Source organism: Battus philenor, unplaced genomic scaffold (assembly GCF_028537555.1).
Source record: "Battus philenor isolate CCGP_79_NKW_IND1 unplaced genomic scaffold, ilBatPhil1.0.hap1 SCAF_14, whole genome shotgun sequence".
Lineage (NCBI taxonomy): Eukaryota > Metazoa > Arthropoda > Insecta > Lepidoptera > Papilionidae > Battus > Battus philenor.
In genome coordinates, this window is record NW_027181676.1 from 10,224,224 (window position 1) to 10,241,586 (window position 17,363).

The window sequence follows — 17,363 nt, forward strand, 5'->3', positions numbered from 1 at the left end:
ACAGCCATTTTGAATGATTTACAAATATCTGTTGAGTGCGTAATTTACCTGTATTGTTTCTTAGTAATTGATTTAATTAATGTAAGTTATACGTAAACATTTCTTGTGTGTTATTTCGTATGTTGATTATCGAAATTTTACGACTTTAACCTAATTCTAATTATGAATATTAATATATCAGTTCAATTTTTTTTGCTATAATTTTTTAAAATGAAAATGATAGCTTTGGTAAATGACGTCTTTTTTTCTCTACAAACACTTCATATCGGGCGAATTCTTTCAAGAATCGCTATCGTTATTTCAGCCGTAAGACATCGGCTGGTGGATATAAGACTTCCTCATAGATTTCCAATGACTCCGATGGGAAACGGCTTACATCCAGCTTTTTTCGAGGACTTAATAAGTACATATATCACCCCATTTTTACGGTCTCATTTCATGCTACGATTGGAGTTTGTAATTTATTTAAATGTTCTATCTATATATTTCATCCACTTCACGTTTAGAATATATTGCCTGTGTTTAATTCTTACGATGATTATAGATATCTCGATGTTTATGCACGTCGGGCTTGACGCATGCGCCTAATTTAACCTGAACTCTGCGGGGTTTGAATTCGCTATATCTGAACAAGTTGAGCGTTAATGCTTATTTTGCCTCCTCCCCAAAGGGCGATGCCGATGACGAACGGTGTATAAATAACTAAGCGTTTACCGTACGCTTGGTAAATTCTATTTGACAAAGCGATTGCGGACAAATTTATTACATATTATTGTAATTAGTTTAGGATTTACCCTTTACTATTTAACATATATTTATATAATAGGCAAACATAATTTAATCAGACACTATTGATCACAGATACTACGGCTAAAAAGTTAGTGATTATAGATGTGAAAGTAGGCGTAAAGTTAAACAATGTGTATTAAGCGACGCAATTTAATGTGTGTTTATGAAATAGTTTAAGCATTAAATAAATTGTGATAAAAAAAGAAAAGAAACCCAATATCTATGCTATTTGAGAAGTGAGGTGAAGGATGAAAGGTGACGAAAAAGACGAAACTAAAAATGGATGAGTATTTGTGAAGTATGTTACAAGACCGAATGAATGATGAAGACTGAAAAAGGAGTGAAGAAATAAAAAGGAGAAGGTGAAATAATTTATTACAAATTGTAAGTTCCTAGTAAGATAGGGGAGAACAAGAGGCCGCCGTTAACGGGAACCATAAAAACGTGTATTCATAAACAGTTGTCATAATTATGTCGGCGACTCTTCACATGCTCCTATAAATAATAATACATTTAGGTAAATTATGTCTTTATCACATTCGAAGGTATACTGCTTCACTGATTTCAATATGAACTAGATATTGGGTGCAATTTTACCTTTAACGTAACGCTTTAAATTCTCCACAAAACCTGAATATCTAATTAAAAAATATAGCTGAAAATGAAAAGGATGAGGTATAAATATCTCTCTTTCTATCCTATCATTTTACAAACAAGAAAAACTAACTGTATTATGTACCCTAAGCAAATTATTTATCTGTGACAATAGAAGAAAATATATTGAACATGTAGACAAATTTGTCGAAAAAAATTATTTTAAATAAGTTTGGACTGACATTTTATACGAAACAAAAGACGTATAGCGAATACGAACAAAGAGAAACAACGATAAATGCCAAGCAGTGACCCATAACAGCTTTGAGGCAATTCCCAGTAATTTTGTTGATTCGACAACAAAAGACATCAAGCATGTCGATAATGTTTTTTATTTACGCAATTTAATTTAATCGCTCTGTCATATTACTTACCAAGTTCAAAATACGATCTTATTTATACTAACGACTTTTAGTTGGGGTATTCTTTTTGAATTCATCTCTTTATAAAGTTGTAATCTTTTTTTTATTGGTTGTATGATAACGACTTCATAAAATTGTATTGTTCGTGTAAAACAAACTTATCAACAAATTTAACTATTACCTACTTAAAATATGTATTAAAAGAACTCGATACCGTTTGGGTTCGAAAGTTAAAACAGTACAAAATATTAAGGAACTCATTTAAAATTACATTTTTTGCAATAATTACGGTATTAGACATTAACACAAGGTAAATGGGTAAACAACGAACAATTTTAAACCTGCTAAATGTATAAAAAAAACACTGAAATTGTCTATTTGAAGAAATTGTAATGATGAGTTTGTTCTCTCATATCTTTAAATTACTTCTTTACCTTCAGAAAATATCTATGAAATGTTAATGTATTTTGGATTTAGTTATAAAATTGTCTTTGATTTGATGAAATAATTTTTCTTTGATATTTATTAATGATACTACTTCCATATTATATAAATAAATTACAAAAAATAAGAAGTAGTTTAGGCATCGTATTATTAGATATGTTAATATTAACTTTACAAACATTTAAACATGATTAAGGAGAAAAGGATTAGCCAAAAGAAAGCCGCTTTACGATTACCACCCCAATAAATCGTTCGACAACCTCTTTTTAGGTCACTCGAAAATTTTATTTAAGGAATAGCTAAAATATTAAGTTGAAAAAATATGGTTTATATTTATAATAAACTTATAATTAATTGCTTTATTGAGATAAGCTCTGTGGCAATTGTTAATGATAATATATTTAAGTAATCAATAAATTTTCGCAAGAACTTTTTTCAAACCGATAATAGTGAATTATGTGCTATTTTTGTCAACCTCTAATCACAACACATAATTTACAATTACTGTAAATTATTTAATTAACAAAAATGCGCCTTATACTTAATAGCACAAAAAAGTAATTATAACGAGTTAAAATATTAAACAGCGTTTATTATTTACTCCATAACATCGTCTAACGTTTCAGTACAGTGATGTTTCGACGAAACAGTGTCTGCTGGAATGATGCCAAACATAATACTCTTTTGTAATAAATTGTGCCGTATATTATTTTGTCACACCTACGTTCGTAAACAATATAGCTATTTAAATAAAGAGGAAGTTGTTCAAAAGTTTATGAGAATAGCTTCTCAAAATAATGAAAAGCAATTTTTAACCTATAAAATCTTTTTTCTATAATTTGTTTATCTGCTTCTCATGTATTGTATTGAAGGTGTTCATACGATCGTCTGTTTCACTCACCGACGGGAATGGATTGAAACTTTTCTCATTACCACTGAAATAGGTTTTGGGTTTGTTTTTGACAATAAACTTATAAATTTAAAATTTGTGTCCCTGTAAATTTTGATAGCAGATTTATTTAATGTACATCATTATTTTTCAGTAAATTTGGATAATACTACGCATGCCATCAGAAATTTGATTATTTTGTGGCAATTATTTCTTATGTTCACTTCCCATTATACAAAATGATTGGTTATATACGTTAGAGCTATGAAGGAGTAAATTTATAGTTCATTTGTCAGCAAAAATATTTAAAGTTTTTGCATCTGTTTGCAATCAATTACGACAGGTAAATAAATTCTAGCAGTACAAAGTCTGCAGGTACAGATAGTAACAATAATTAATTATATTATGTAGTAATCCGAATGTACAAAACAAAGTTTTTCTTACTGTATTTTCCTAACACTATTTACTTTTTCTGAAAACATTGATTTTTGAAGGTTTACCATATCCAAGTAACAGTAAATTATTTATAAAATCACGCCTTTTAAACTTTTACACCTAGAACCACTCAAAACTTCGAATAATATTACTTTACCGATAATCCGTTGAACTCTCTCCCGCTATTGTCTTTATTGCTTATATATTTAGATATAGATTAAATTAATATTTTTTTAAATAGGTTTACTGATGCTGTAAAATCAGTTCATTGAAAATCTTAAACATCTGGTACTACGTTCAACTAGCCAATGTTCAATTATCGGGACTGTCAAAAAAATAACACCAAATCTAGACGTAACAAACATTATGGTGTTTATATAAAAATTCCATAGTTATTTATTAAAAACTACAGAATATTTAAATCTAGTATGTCGTGTTACAACTATCACTGTTTTCCTCCTTAAATCACCTCGGATTTTTAATATATTATTTAATTATAAAAAAAAATCACTCTACTGTTCCATAAACACCGTCGATCGTTTTATTAACTTTTAAATTGTCAACAGTATTCAAATCGATCGAAAAAGTTAGTAGCGGAGCAGGGAGTCTCGAGCGGCCGTAATCGGTGAAGTTCGCAGTAACAACGGCCGACTTTCCACCTCTATCGGGCGAGTTAGTTAATGCGACTTCCCGTGTAGATACGGATATCGATCGCGACAAGTGCGGGATGCCAGGGTTCGTCTGGCGCGCCCGCGTAACCAAACTACCCGGCCCATCCCCCTTCAACGTCGAGAGGCCTCATTCCCATCCGCCAGTCGCTACTTTGTTCTTGTTTTGTTTTGAAGGTTAATTTTTGCTTTGACACGGTGATTCTAACTTGTTATTGATTTTTTAATATCTTCTTACCTGTCAACGTCTTATATAACATTCGTTTATGTTCGTTTATTTATATCATAGTAATGGAGTAATGAAAACATAATATATAAAAGTTTTAAAAATGATTACCGTGACTAATAACGATAGCCTGTTCGATCCTTAATGTGAATAGTGAAGATGACCTTGCGTGTACGGAAGGTGCAATAGATGGTATACGGGTGTGAAGTTTAATTAATTATGCAGGCTTGTGTCTGGTTGTGGCGGCTTTGCCTGGGCGAGCGGCGCGGGGCGGAGGATGGTGCATGCGGGAGGAGAGGGTCCCTCCTCCCTCCCCGAGCCCAGTGTTCGCCATTCTTCCGTACCGACACCACTACGCTCTGTTATTTACTCCGAACGGTTTACGAATCGCATCTCGCCTTTCACCGCAACAACGTCACATGTTGTTTTTTTTTCAAATTTCGAATGTTCCGCGTGACGTCGTGAAGTGAATTTGGTGATTTGTGGCATTGTGGACCGCGAGAAGGCGGACGCCGGTCGCAGCGGTACCTAATTTACATGATTCATTGTTGTTGAATACCGGTTAGCGTTGGTCATTGACATTTATGATGTAGTTTTCACGTTGGCATAACAGTTCTACTTCAGACAGCTTCTTACAATATTATTTGAATAATTTATTTTTGTTAAAAACATATTTTAATAATACTTTTTTAATTTAAAGTTTTAAAGAAGTGTTGGGTATAAGACTTTATTTTATAGCATATTTAGCTATAGAAAAATATAAGGTGATCTTTAACATTTACGCTAGTGGGTAAAATTTAGAGATTTTATTCTATTTATGTATCTAATATTTTGGTTTAAGCTTATCTGCAATAATAAATAAGCAATAGAAAGCTAATTAGCATATAATAGCACGGACACAGTCGTCTTATACCTATAGGCCTTTATAAATATAAACACGTTATGCACCAGCGTGCAACTATGTAAGCGCTTGCAGCGCATATAAAGTAGCTACAGATAGCCACACCCTGATAAAGCCCATCTCTTTCCCACTTACGTATTCATAACAATAAATAGTCTCTCCCATTTAGACTAGACTGTTGATTTGATGCGCCGATTTACGTTACATTCGTATAAGAAATAGTGCACATGTCTGCTGCGCGCCGGTATTAGAGCACCCGTCATCATCTTTCGTATGTTAAACCGCTTATATTGTTATAACTATCATTTCGCCTTAAGAAACCGGCTCGTTTAAGTTTCGGTAGCATGTTTGCTTTTGTTCCTCTCTAACTTCTTTGTTCGTTACGGTGCCTTTGTTCAATTATAAAGCGGGGCTGTTGGGGAGACGCTATTTGCAAACATTCACCCGTGATTGGAATCTTTGTATTGCTTCATATTCTTAACAGCAATGGCAGTTTTCATTGGATTAAACTCCTTTCTACTTTTATATTGACTTGACAGGTGGTACTGTCTACGATATTTCGAGTACTACCAAAAAAAATTCTATGAAAGGCAATAAAGTTCTGAATGCGAAGTCCTGTACTGATTCGAGCGTTTATATCACAATCCCCAGCGAAATACACCAACATAGTTTCGTGTACAAATTCACCCGTAAACCTTCGAACTATAACGGGCATGGAAGTAATTTTACCACTTACCGAATTAAAATTAAAAGACATTGCATTTTTGGCACAGTTCGCGGAAATCATATCCAGTTTTTGACATTTCGCAACCGTAATAAACTCACAGTAAAGATTGTTAATCTACAAATTTTATCGAGCGTGCCGTGAGAGTTAAAAAAAAAGTTTCGTGAACCGGTCGGGCCACGTTGCGTCCTGATATATTGTAATCGTCCGTAGCATTCGAGATGTGTCATTATGTTAATGTTTTTTTTTATTTTCATTACGTCATTTAAGAGAGCACGAATTGTGCAATTCGCTTTCATATCGTTAATCATTGGTATTTCTTTTGATGTCTGTTAGGTTTGAGCTAATTAATATTAGAAAAATGTATTTTATCAAAAGCATTAAAATATAAATTACGATACGTAACTGAAACACAAGTAAACTAGTGCATAAAAAGGATCTTAATCTCTCTTTTGTAATTGTGACCCACATTTCATCTGCAGATCATGTAGATTAATTACCTATTTCTTTGATATAGGGACTGCAAGAGACGTTATAAAATTGAATACTTTTGGATTGAATCCAAGTTTTTGCGTCTGGGGTTTAAATTTAATCTACTTCTGACGTTATGAACTTAATATAAAACTATATGTGTTTTATAAAATTTATAGTATCTTATAGCATTAGATTCACAAATTGCTTATGTTAAACATATACGGATATCATCAGTAGTAACATGCAAGTCTTAATATTGTTAAAAGCGGGCTTAGGGTGTGGACTAGGAATACCGGTTTGTGTGCGGAGGGTATAGAGGGGCACCGGTCCGACGAGTCGTGTTGCACTTTTTGCCCTCCGGTATTCCGGCTCTCGAGATTGAGATAAATGTACCGGGAACACGTCGGCTTCACCAACAGACCATAGTATTACCTGAAGCGGTTAGGCTTTATACTCTTGAGAAAGTTTTTGTTAACATTCCTAACGTCTAAGCTTAGACATTTATTTGTGTTTTTTAAAGTTGTAAATAGACATATATTTACTGTCAAAATATTTTTATTGAATCTACGATTGTGTTCAAAAAATACGTTATGACTACAAAAAAAATATTGTATCCAACTTATTACGCGAGGAATTTTGTGTAATGGTAATATATTTGATTTTGGATAAATGTTCAGAAACCTTTTCTCAGAAACGGTCTTCGAAATAATTCTTTGTATAAATTAAACCAAATCTCTATTTTTATATCCTTTCTAGTAAAATATAAACGTGAAAAACATTCTATCCTCACTCAAATAATTTTTGATTTACAAAAATATAAATAACCGTTCAAAATTACAAACTAAAACCTTACACTTTGTATCTTCGATGAAAGTTATTTAGATTGTAGTTTGTATGGTAGACCGCGATTTTATCGGTACGTAAGAGTAAACGAGTAACAAGCAGGCAAAGGTCAGTCGAGGTGCTTGTGTAATGACTGGCAAGATAAGCCCGTTCTTATGAAATATTTTAAATACACATCATGTACTGCTTATTGTTCATCATTTTGTAGTAATAAATTAGTTTATTGCCGATACAATGTTTAAAAAGAATTTTTTTATTAATTGACGGGTTTAATCAAAATGTTAAACAATAATATAAACTGTGTCGTTTTATTAAGAGATTGAATCAGTTTGCGATAACACTCAATGTGAGGCTTTGTGACGAAGTTCCGAAATTGAATTCTGCGGAATACCTTTATATTTTAATGGAGGGGAAAATAACAAAAGATTTTACAATAGAAGCATAGGCAGGTAGAATATTCCACGCTGTGTTAAAAGGTTCAGAACGTCAACCCTAAAGGTAAATGAAAATAAATCACCCCGTGTACTCAATGGGCCGTTCACCCGGCATCAAACACCTGTATACCTATAATGTTAGGTTCGTGACGAATTTATGCGTAGGCGAGAGGCATTTGCGAGCTCAATGAGCGCCAAGGGATTCATTTATAATTGAATATTGACTGATTCTCAATTTAAATGAGAATTCCGAGGATGCTTTGAACATTATTTTAAATTAAAATTCTTTACAACTTTGGTATGAAAGAACTATTAGATGTTTGTAAAACAGTTTCCAAAATTTACTATTAAAATCTTAATTGAAGGGTAATTAATTACTTAAATATTTAATCATCCTTTATTGATGTATCATGAGTATTTTTTTCGATACGTATACATGGTACAAGCATGAGTTCATAGAAAAAGATATGGATCCAGTGATTCGAGAATTAAAGTCTGGTGAACATTGCCATGTATTATAAGATTTACAAACCGTAGGAACTCACAGAAGTTGGCGCACAAGTGAATATGTCCGTATATTTTACAGATTAATTTAATCATAAAAAAACAAACGTACACCGAGTCACATTTTAATTCCAATACAAAAAATTAATTAACAGATTTAACAGTGGTTTCTGCAAATGATAAAAGCTTCGCCATTTATAACTAATCACCCTGTATAATCAGTGGTATAATACGGTACAAGCACAGTACACGTAGTGTTTCATGTAATAAATGCGATACAGGTGTATAGTTTACCTTCGTTTGAATACAGCTTCGCCAACGGGCGGCATCATTATTAAGCATATCAAAGGCTCCTGTCCAAAGGCTGCGCAACTGCACGATAGTGTTTGTACCAGTGAGCGGACTCTGACGTCGTTTGTTAAAATGGCTACTTTGTGGTTGATGTATGTTGTCCGCATTGCAGTGTTTGGCCATTTACAGCTTTAATTTTCTTAGCCAGCAGCCAAAAACTGCTATGCTATGTTAGTCAAGAACATATTTATAAAAATACTTAAATTTTCATTATTGGTTATTTCATTTGACAAATACTTGTATTTATTTACTATATCCGTGTAACCGCAACAACTATTGTTCAGTTTTACTATTAAAAGAGTTTGGAAATCAAATATTTTAATTACACCAAATTTGCTATGAAATTACTTCTCTTTTTGAATGTCTTGTGTTGAATTTGTGTACAGATCATTTTAAAGTTTAAATTGTTTGATCTCATTCGTAATGTTTGTTATATTACTCGTGTCGTTAATAAAATTTATTCAATGATATAGTCACAGCGAAATTACTAAAATACATTTACTTGATAGGGTAAGTTATTGGCTGCAACATTTTTTTTTAAATTCAATACAGAAAATTTTTTTTTTACATGTAATGCATACTTTAATTTTTTTGTCAATGTATTGTTCATTGCACGTTAATCATAGTTAGATATCGAGAAATGTCTTGTTCACCCGGTTAAGAGCAAATATTTCTGTCAAACCGCTCTGCGGGTTGAGTGATATGTAGGTCAATGTGAGTTAATAATTAATGTAAATTTCTCGTAATTTATTGACGCTATACCATGATGTCAGGATAAAGTTGCTTGTTTATCTGAAAGAGTATATTAATCGGCTGCTTAGAATTTTATTTGTTTTTAATTAACACTGATGTTTTTAGTTTGTTTATTATAACCCGTGTTATTGAAATTTATATTAATCGTAATAGTTCAAGGCGGAGAAAAATTAAAAGAAAAACAATTGTAATTATATAAATAGTGGTGAATTTATAGTCAAACAAATAACATTTTGAATTTGTGAAAAAAATATTGAGTGATGACGTTCGGTGAGTTTTCGCGTCGAGCTGAGGCTAAGTTCGCGTTGATATTGGGTAGGTCAGTCAAAGAGCGGCCTGTGGACGCACTTTCTCCGTAATGCCACATTTCACTTTTACCTTACGAACAAATTTGATTGTTCGATGCCATTGTTTGTTTACCGAGTATATATACTTACATTTTATTATTTTTATCCTTTATTTTTAACATTTAGATGTCTTTAAAACAATCAATAATTTGTAGCTGATCTCTCTTAATGAGCCCACTAGGTCGTTATCACTCGAAGTACGTTTCTACTGTCAAACAGTATTGAATCCATACGACTGCGTGCTGGTTCAAAGCTATAACAACAGACATTACTAGAACATTGAGACGCATGTATTACGTCTTCGGTGCCGAGAAAATACGCGACGTAAGGATTGTTTTTTAATGTAAAAATTACTGTTTATAGTAATAATAAATCTTCCAAACCAAAAAGTATACTTATAATATTATATGAAGATAGACGAAGATTCCATATTATGTATAAATATGTATATCTAGATATGAATAAAATCATTGTACTAAAATATAATAAATAATATCAGTAATATAGGTATAGTTTTAATAAATTACCATAAATTCACGCGACATTTCATTTAGTAATAATTAAAACAATTGTGATTGAGAAAGTAAATAAAAACCGCAAAAAACTCATGGCTATAGTTTCGTGTTTTTGTGCAATTTAAATGAAAATGTCCCGGAGGTTGGACGACGAATAAAAATATTGACATTGTTTTAAAAGGGTAATAATTTTTTACATTTTCTCTTCAGTTATTGTATGTATTTCGTACTAAAGGCATGTAATAAATACAGCTTTTATGATAAAGGGTAATAATATTTACTATAATAGTGCATTACATAAATTTTTGGTATATAATATAATGTGTTTATTTCAAAATGCTACATATAACAAATAACATGGGTTTTTTGTTTAAAAAGTAATCCCTGTTTAGATTAACTACATTAAAAGTGGATAATACGTGACAAAAGATATAAATACTTTTTTATAGCAGTCCTAAAAAAGACATTTTTTTCTCAATGCACGAAAAGCAGCTGTTTGCCAAATTACCTACTATGCAGGGCTGTGTCAAAGCATAATGTGCTTGTATATAAATAGTTCAATCGCTAAGAAGGATCCACCCTACTAAAACACCCTGTCGGGTGGGTCTCCTGCCCCCTTGCTTCCAGAAATGCCCCATTTTTCACGAGCGCTTAGCGTGTTGTGTGTCGGTCACCCTTGCCAATAATCCACCCTATTTTCTTTTATATTTTTCACCAGAATTTTTTTATCACTATTTTTTTAAGTTGTTCCGTTGTTTAAGAATTTAGATATCTAGTAAAAGAAAATTACTGCGCTATAAAAGGTGATTCATTATCGGTGTACAAGCTTTGGTGAATGTATAGTTCATTTGATGTCAATTAATACATAGTACACTATCAGAAACTTGTTGTTTCAGAAATAATGTATTGTGAATATAGTAGGAAGAAGCGCTTTCAAAATTTAGATTTCAATATATTAAATTTTATAAAATTTATTATTTTTTACCGTCTATCCTTGCAGACAATATTCTCTATTCAATATACTCTATTCTATTCAATATTCATTCTGTTAGGGAAAAATAAATTAATTTTACATATTTCAGAGTCATCACTTAATACAGGCTGATTGAAATATGTGTAAAACTCATAAAGTTTTTTGTTGACAAATGAACTTTTTTTCTTGTCTTTTTTGCTTTTACATCTATAACCAATCATATCATTACATTAAAAATTAAAGTTAACCAACAATATAATTTAACTTTGCCTTTTAAATCTATAAATTTGTATTATTAATTAATTTCATCAATCAATTAATCATTAATTTATTTCATTATTGATTATTAAATCCTAATATGACTTGGCTCTTGTATTATAAAAAAGCTAAAACCTCGTCTGAGCTCGCAAGAGCAGATGATTTTTTGATACGTCAGCGCAGTGAGCGCTTTCATCTTGCGCTGCTGAATCGTCGATAGTAGAATTGCTCTCGCCGGCAAAACGGTGACTCGGCAATAGTCGCCATGAGTCGTGACTCAACAAATTTCGGACTACGGAACGTTTATAGTCAGCAGAAATAAATAGATTACGGCTTCACAACTAAATAATTTCAATTTAAAGTGCGCTCTGTAATTAAATAAGCTACGTCATTAAGTGTATATTTATTTCTGCGTAAAATTTTTTGGTTATCAAAAGACACTGGATGCTGACTTCTTTCAAATGATGATATTGGAAATTCTTGAGAGAGGCTTATATCCAGTAGCGGACTATCTATGGCCGAAATGATAATGACAATTTCCCGTATCTTAGTTTTAACATATAATTAGGTATATGTTTAACACATTTTTTTATTGTTATGCTAAAGTATTATCTTAAGCCTGTAAGCTTTGTTAAAACATTAAGTCACTCGTGATGTTTGTCTTTTGTTATAGAGAGTTGAGAGGGAGAACAATAAGAGCCCGGCCACAGCTGGAGGAAGAAAGAAAACAGCAGCTGTAAGAAGTAACGGTCAAATCGCTTCCGCTGAGCCACCACCACAGCCTCCAACAGGTACATGTCCGGTTGAATGATATAGCATTTATAAATGCAACGGTTTCACTTAATAAACCTATAAAATTTAATACTAGTAGTTCTCCGACCGTTTCTTGAACTTATCGAATGGCTAGAACTAGTGGAATTTCAGAAAATACGATCTCTACTCGGCAAAAGGAATATTTATATAATTTAAGTATCTAGTCGTTATAGATCCAGAAATAGGTAATATTATATATTTACTTATTTATTAATCTTTACACATATATAAAGGATTATGTACATAGAATTATTAAATAAGTTATATTTTCGCATAAGTTATCAATTACTTAACATACTTTGATGCAACGTTATAACACGTTCGTTTTTCCTTAATAACTTCTATCGACTCGTAACACAGAAATAGCAAAAAGGCGATTATAAAATCCGGGAGAGATTTGTCCGTGTTCTAATCTTAATAGTAGTGCTTCAGGGCATTCACACGCGCTTAATTCATCCATCAGTCTTTGTACTAGTGGATATAATGCCCGTAGTGTGTTATATTGTTTAATTCTATTTAAGTTTACAACTAATGAAGTAGATTATAATGTAACTCGTTTGTGCAATTAAGAAAACAACTTATTAGACATGTGTCGTCGTATAAATAACACTTTCGGGTTATTTTTTAAATTTATCTTGTTTATTTATTTCGTCTGTCAAAGCGGATGCCAATCATTTGCATTTAGCTGTTCCACTTTTCAAGATGTTCAGTGGTAAATTTTATATTCATTTTTAATATAGTTTATCACCAAGTATTAAAATAGGTTATTATTTAATTTACTTTGTTCATTCACTATGATATAACCAATGCAAACTATTTAAATATTAAAAATTTAATTTATATTCTTATCGTCACTGAGTATTACATTAATTAACGATATTTGCAAATTTTGAAGTCGCAAAGTCGATTCCCCGGATACTATCTTATTTATATAAACATGTATTTTATATATATATATATATATATATATATATATATATATATATATATATATATTCTATCTTATATATATATTATAGGCACTTTTTGTATTGATAATATAGGATGGCCTCTGTTCACAAACACTGTTTCCTGAGGTTGGTGTGAGGTTGGTGGTCATACTACCACATTGCGATCGCCACCCTGCTTTCAAAGAGTGATTGTGGTATACCCTCTCATAGATATCTCAGGGAGGTGCCTATGACTTGTAGTGAGCGATCTTAATGACAGCCGGTCTTGTGCTGTGCGCATCAAGCAACTGAAAAAAAGTTAAATTATTGATTTAAAAAATTATAATACCATTAATATAACAAACAAGTTTCTTTAATAAATTAATTCAGTTAAAGATAACGAAAAGTTAAAAGTCGCTTTGCAATCGGAATGTTCTGTTATGTGAAGGCAAAATTATACCTTGACTGAAATATTTGGTCCACGATAAAAGCCGATAAAACGTGTTTTCATTTCGTGCGACGGTTGCATGTGACAGCGTTGTGACGTAGGGGTTGGCTGAGAACCCCGGCGTGGACAGATTTTAGATAATACCTACCTATATCGTTTAGAATGTTTGGGTTGGGAAAAATAATATTTATTTTACAAGTACGAAATCTAACGCTAGTTATGTTTCTATTAAAGTTATAAATATTAACATTTTTTAAATTTACAATTCTGGAAAATAACAATTTTAATCTCTTGAAATTATTATCATGGAACTTATTAAAATTACGTACTAAATTACATATTAATTTTTTTTCTTTCGCTGACTAAACAATAACTTTCACAATGCAGATATAATTACAGATAGTGTTGAGTAATTTTATTAATTAAAATTATTTAAATTTATGTAATATTTCGTAAGCATGTGACATGAAAATTCACTTTAAAAGCTTGCATTAACATATTTATTCAAAAGGTTAATTAAAAAAATTGTGTTTATTAATTTCTTTAATTATCAGACTTCGGTATATAAATAACAATAACTCAATTTTTATATTTTATACGTGACAAAATTTCCGTATAAAGAAATATTAATCACAATACATCCATAAAAATAGACATATTATTGGTTAAGTCACGCAAGGCTTTCAGAACAAATATTGCACGGATTGTTTGAACTTTGTCTACATTGTTGTTGTTCGTTGAAAGTTTGACTACTTTGCATCGATGTGGGACCAACTTTTTAATGTGAATGTCAGAATAACTTTGTTTGAAAGTTGTAATAGGTGTCTACTTGTCCACACGATTTTATGAAACTGAAACGTATTGTCCAACGTTTATAAAAACGAATTTAACGTCGTTCATAGTTTCAGCACATAACCATCTTAATGTTGTTACAGCATAAGAGTGATATTGAATAATTTTTGAAAATACTAAGATGTAATATTGTTCAACTTGATATTGTTACGCTGTGTTTGCTACACAAAATAACATGGAGGCGACAATCCTCTGTGTCAGTTGAACGGAATCAGGATATTGAATAAGCTTCCGCGGAGTTGAGTTGAGGCGTGCTTGTGTATTGAACAATTTGCTTTTAATTGGTTTCACTGTCCTCCCGCCATGTTTCTCTCGTCCCATTCATAATTAAAGTCCTCTCGGGAACCTATTATTTCAATAGTTTTCTGTTATGAAACAACACAGCAATCCTATCCCGTTTCTAACCTTTATGTGAATACTACCGAAATTAGAACTATTTATTCAAAGTGTCAAGATAAGTCAAGAAAATTGATAGTATAAAGTAAAAAATAGAAAGCGTTAGAAGTAAGTTGAGAAAGTTAAAGTTAATTTAATTTGTAAAATTTTATTCTGTGAAGTGGGTTTGCAGATCAATAGTTAAATCTACATTCTGGAAGCGAGCCCATGACAAATTTTGTGTGCTTGCGTCGAGGTGCAGTATGCATAACTTTACATATTTACCGTTATCTAACATTTTATAGCTATAAATTTAATGTATTCATCGCTTGCTGCATAATTATTAGCCGAATTTGTTATAAGTTTTTTTTTAATATGATCTCACTTGTTTTCTTTTATAGTTTGCAGACAGTATTTAATGTCTTTTGTCTGTGTGCTTATATTAACGCGCGAAGTGGGATTTTCAACAGTACATAGTCTTTTAATTTGAATTACTATTCCAAAATGTAAATAAGCCCAAATTAGTTATTTCACGTTGATTATGAGAGCATAACATCTAGAAGGATTGCCATTACATGCATGGAGGTGTGCGATGTAATTATAAATGAATTATTGACGTTTATTTCACAGGACGTGTTAAGCTTCTGTTGCGTTTCTGAATAAAATATATAAAATATAAAAAAGGTACGTAACGTATTTTAATTATCAACAGAATAAATCTTGATAATGTTCACTTAATATGTACGTTACGCTGTTTAATCAAACTCAAATCCTCCCACTGCCCTTGTAAAGTTGGAATAAAGTAACATTATTAAATTTGCATGCCGACGGCGTCGAATAGCGACTTTCACCCCAAGGGGGGAAAGGGGGAATACGGGTAGGCTAGGGGGAGAATAGGATATACACGTACCGTGGGGTGGCCGCTCGGAGTCGTGCAGGAATGTGTTGTCACCCGTCGCCCCAATCTTAGCTTTATAGTCCACCTGACTCCATAACGAGGTCGACTTAAAATAACGCCGACAGCGAACTCAATTACGCCTGCATCTGTCAAATTAATTTAGACGTTATGAACAGCCTTTTGGTTTGAAAATGAATTTATTTTTTTTAATAGTTTATTTCAAATGCAATTGAAAAATGTTTTATTGGCGATGAAGAGAATTCGTTGCACTGTATTAAATTCAATAACAAATAATGAAAAATGATTTCTAAATATTATGTATTTTAAGAGGGGGCGTATATCATATCATACATCTATAGAAATAAAATCGTTTTTGGAATAACCATCTGTGTAAATGCCGCTAATTCTTGACTCCCATAATTAAATTACGGAAAGCTTTGTTTTTATTAAGAAGCATGTGAGCGGGAACTGTACTTGTTGAAGTATAAGTATACAGATCTTGACGTGGCCGTATCCGGTCTTATGCAGGTCAGTGACATTTAAGACTGAATCACCAGTTCTAATAAGAAGGCATCAGAGCGGACGTTATATTGTTTGTAATATCGTTATTATAACAAGGTAACCGCATGATTTATTTACTTAAATGTTTTACGCAAATATATGATTGTTTAATGTTCAGTGAGAAAAACAGTTCAATTAGTAAAAAATATTTCACTTCTGAATACGTAATTCATTCGTTAGCTGTAATTATGCTATATAAAGTAAAAAAGGATTTTATATGATAATACTAGAAATTTTATCTTTAATACTTATTTTTAGATTTCAGTTGAATAGAATAAATTGTTTTAATATTTATTGACTGATCTAACATGTAAAAACTAACTATTTGATTAGGTTACTATTTTTCTTTTTTATTATATCTCAAATGCAAACATTGAAAATAATGACGTGTTAGTGCACGCGTCGATAGGCACGCGATTAGATTATGACAAAAATGGATTAGGGGAGGGAAATCGGCGTCGCAAATATCGCACTCGACACCTGTGTAAGCATAATATATCGTGTCGATCACGTCACGTCGTCGTTATGTAAAGAACAATGGCCGGCTGGGAACGCGGCCGTGAACGCGACGCGAATCCGACGCACGCTCAATTCTATTCTATTTATTTATTCATAGCACCGCCTGTGTTTAATACAATAAATGGAATTGCAAATGCTCGCCAGTACCGTTTCCGTTCTCGAGACGCCGCATAAACAACGATTTGCATATTTTTGAGGCCGGCCTGCTCGTGTCGCAACTGAAAGTAGATATACGTATAAGCTGCATTGGAACGGCCACTAATGGATCTTTCTTGTTTATGAAAAAAATAATTGTATGTTGCATATATTCCTTCCCTTTTTGGAATTGTCAAATAGGCCAATCAATATTTAAAAGTCTACTACTTATTGTAAGTTATTTTTATAAACTACAAATTTAAGACGAAACGATACTATCACATATTCA

At 32.0% G+C, this 17,363-nt stretch overlaps 1 protein-coding gene across 1 annotated transcript in view; it reads left to right on the top strand.

Annotated features, from left to right (window-relative positions):
* The window catches only part of Kdm3 (Lysine demethylase 3), a 165,866-nt gene that overhangs the window by 70,418 nt on the left and 78,085 nt on the right, over window positions 1-17,363 (top strand). Inside the window, exon 7 of the mRNA XM_068761134.1 lies at window positions 12,218-12,335. Within this exon, the coding sequence (XP_068617235.1) occupies window positions 12,218-12,335 (118 nt within the window). The remainder of the gene's footprint in view (window positions 1-12,217; window positions 12,336-17,363) is intronic.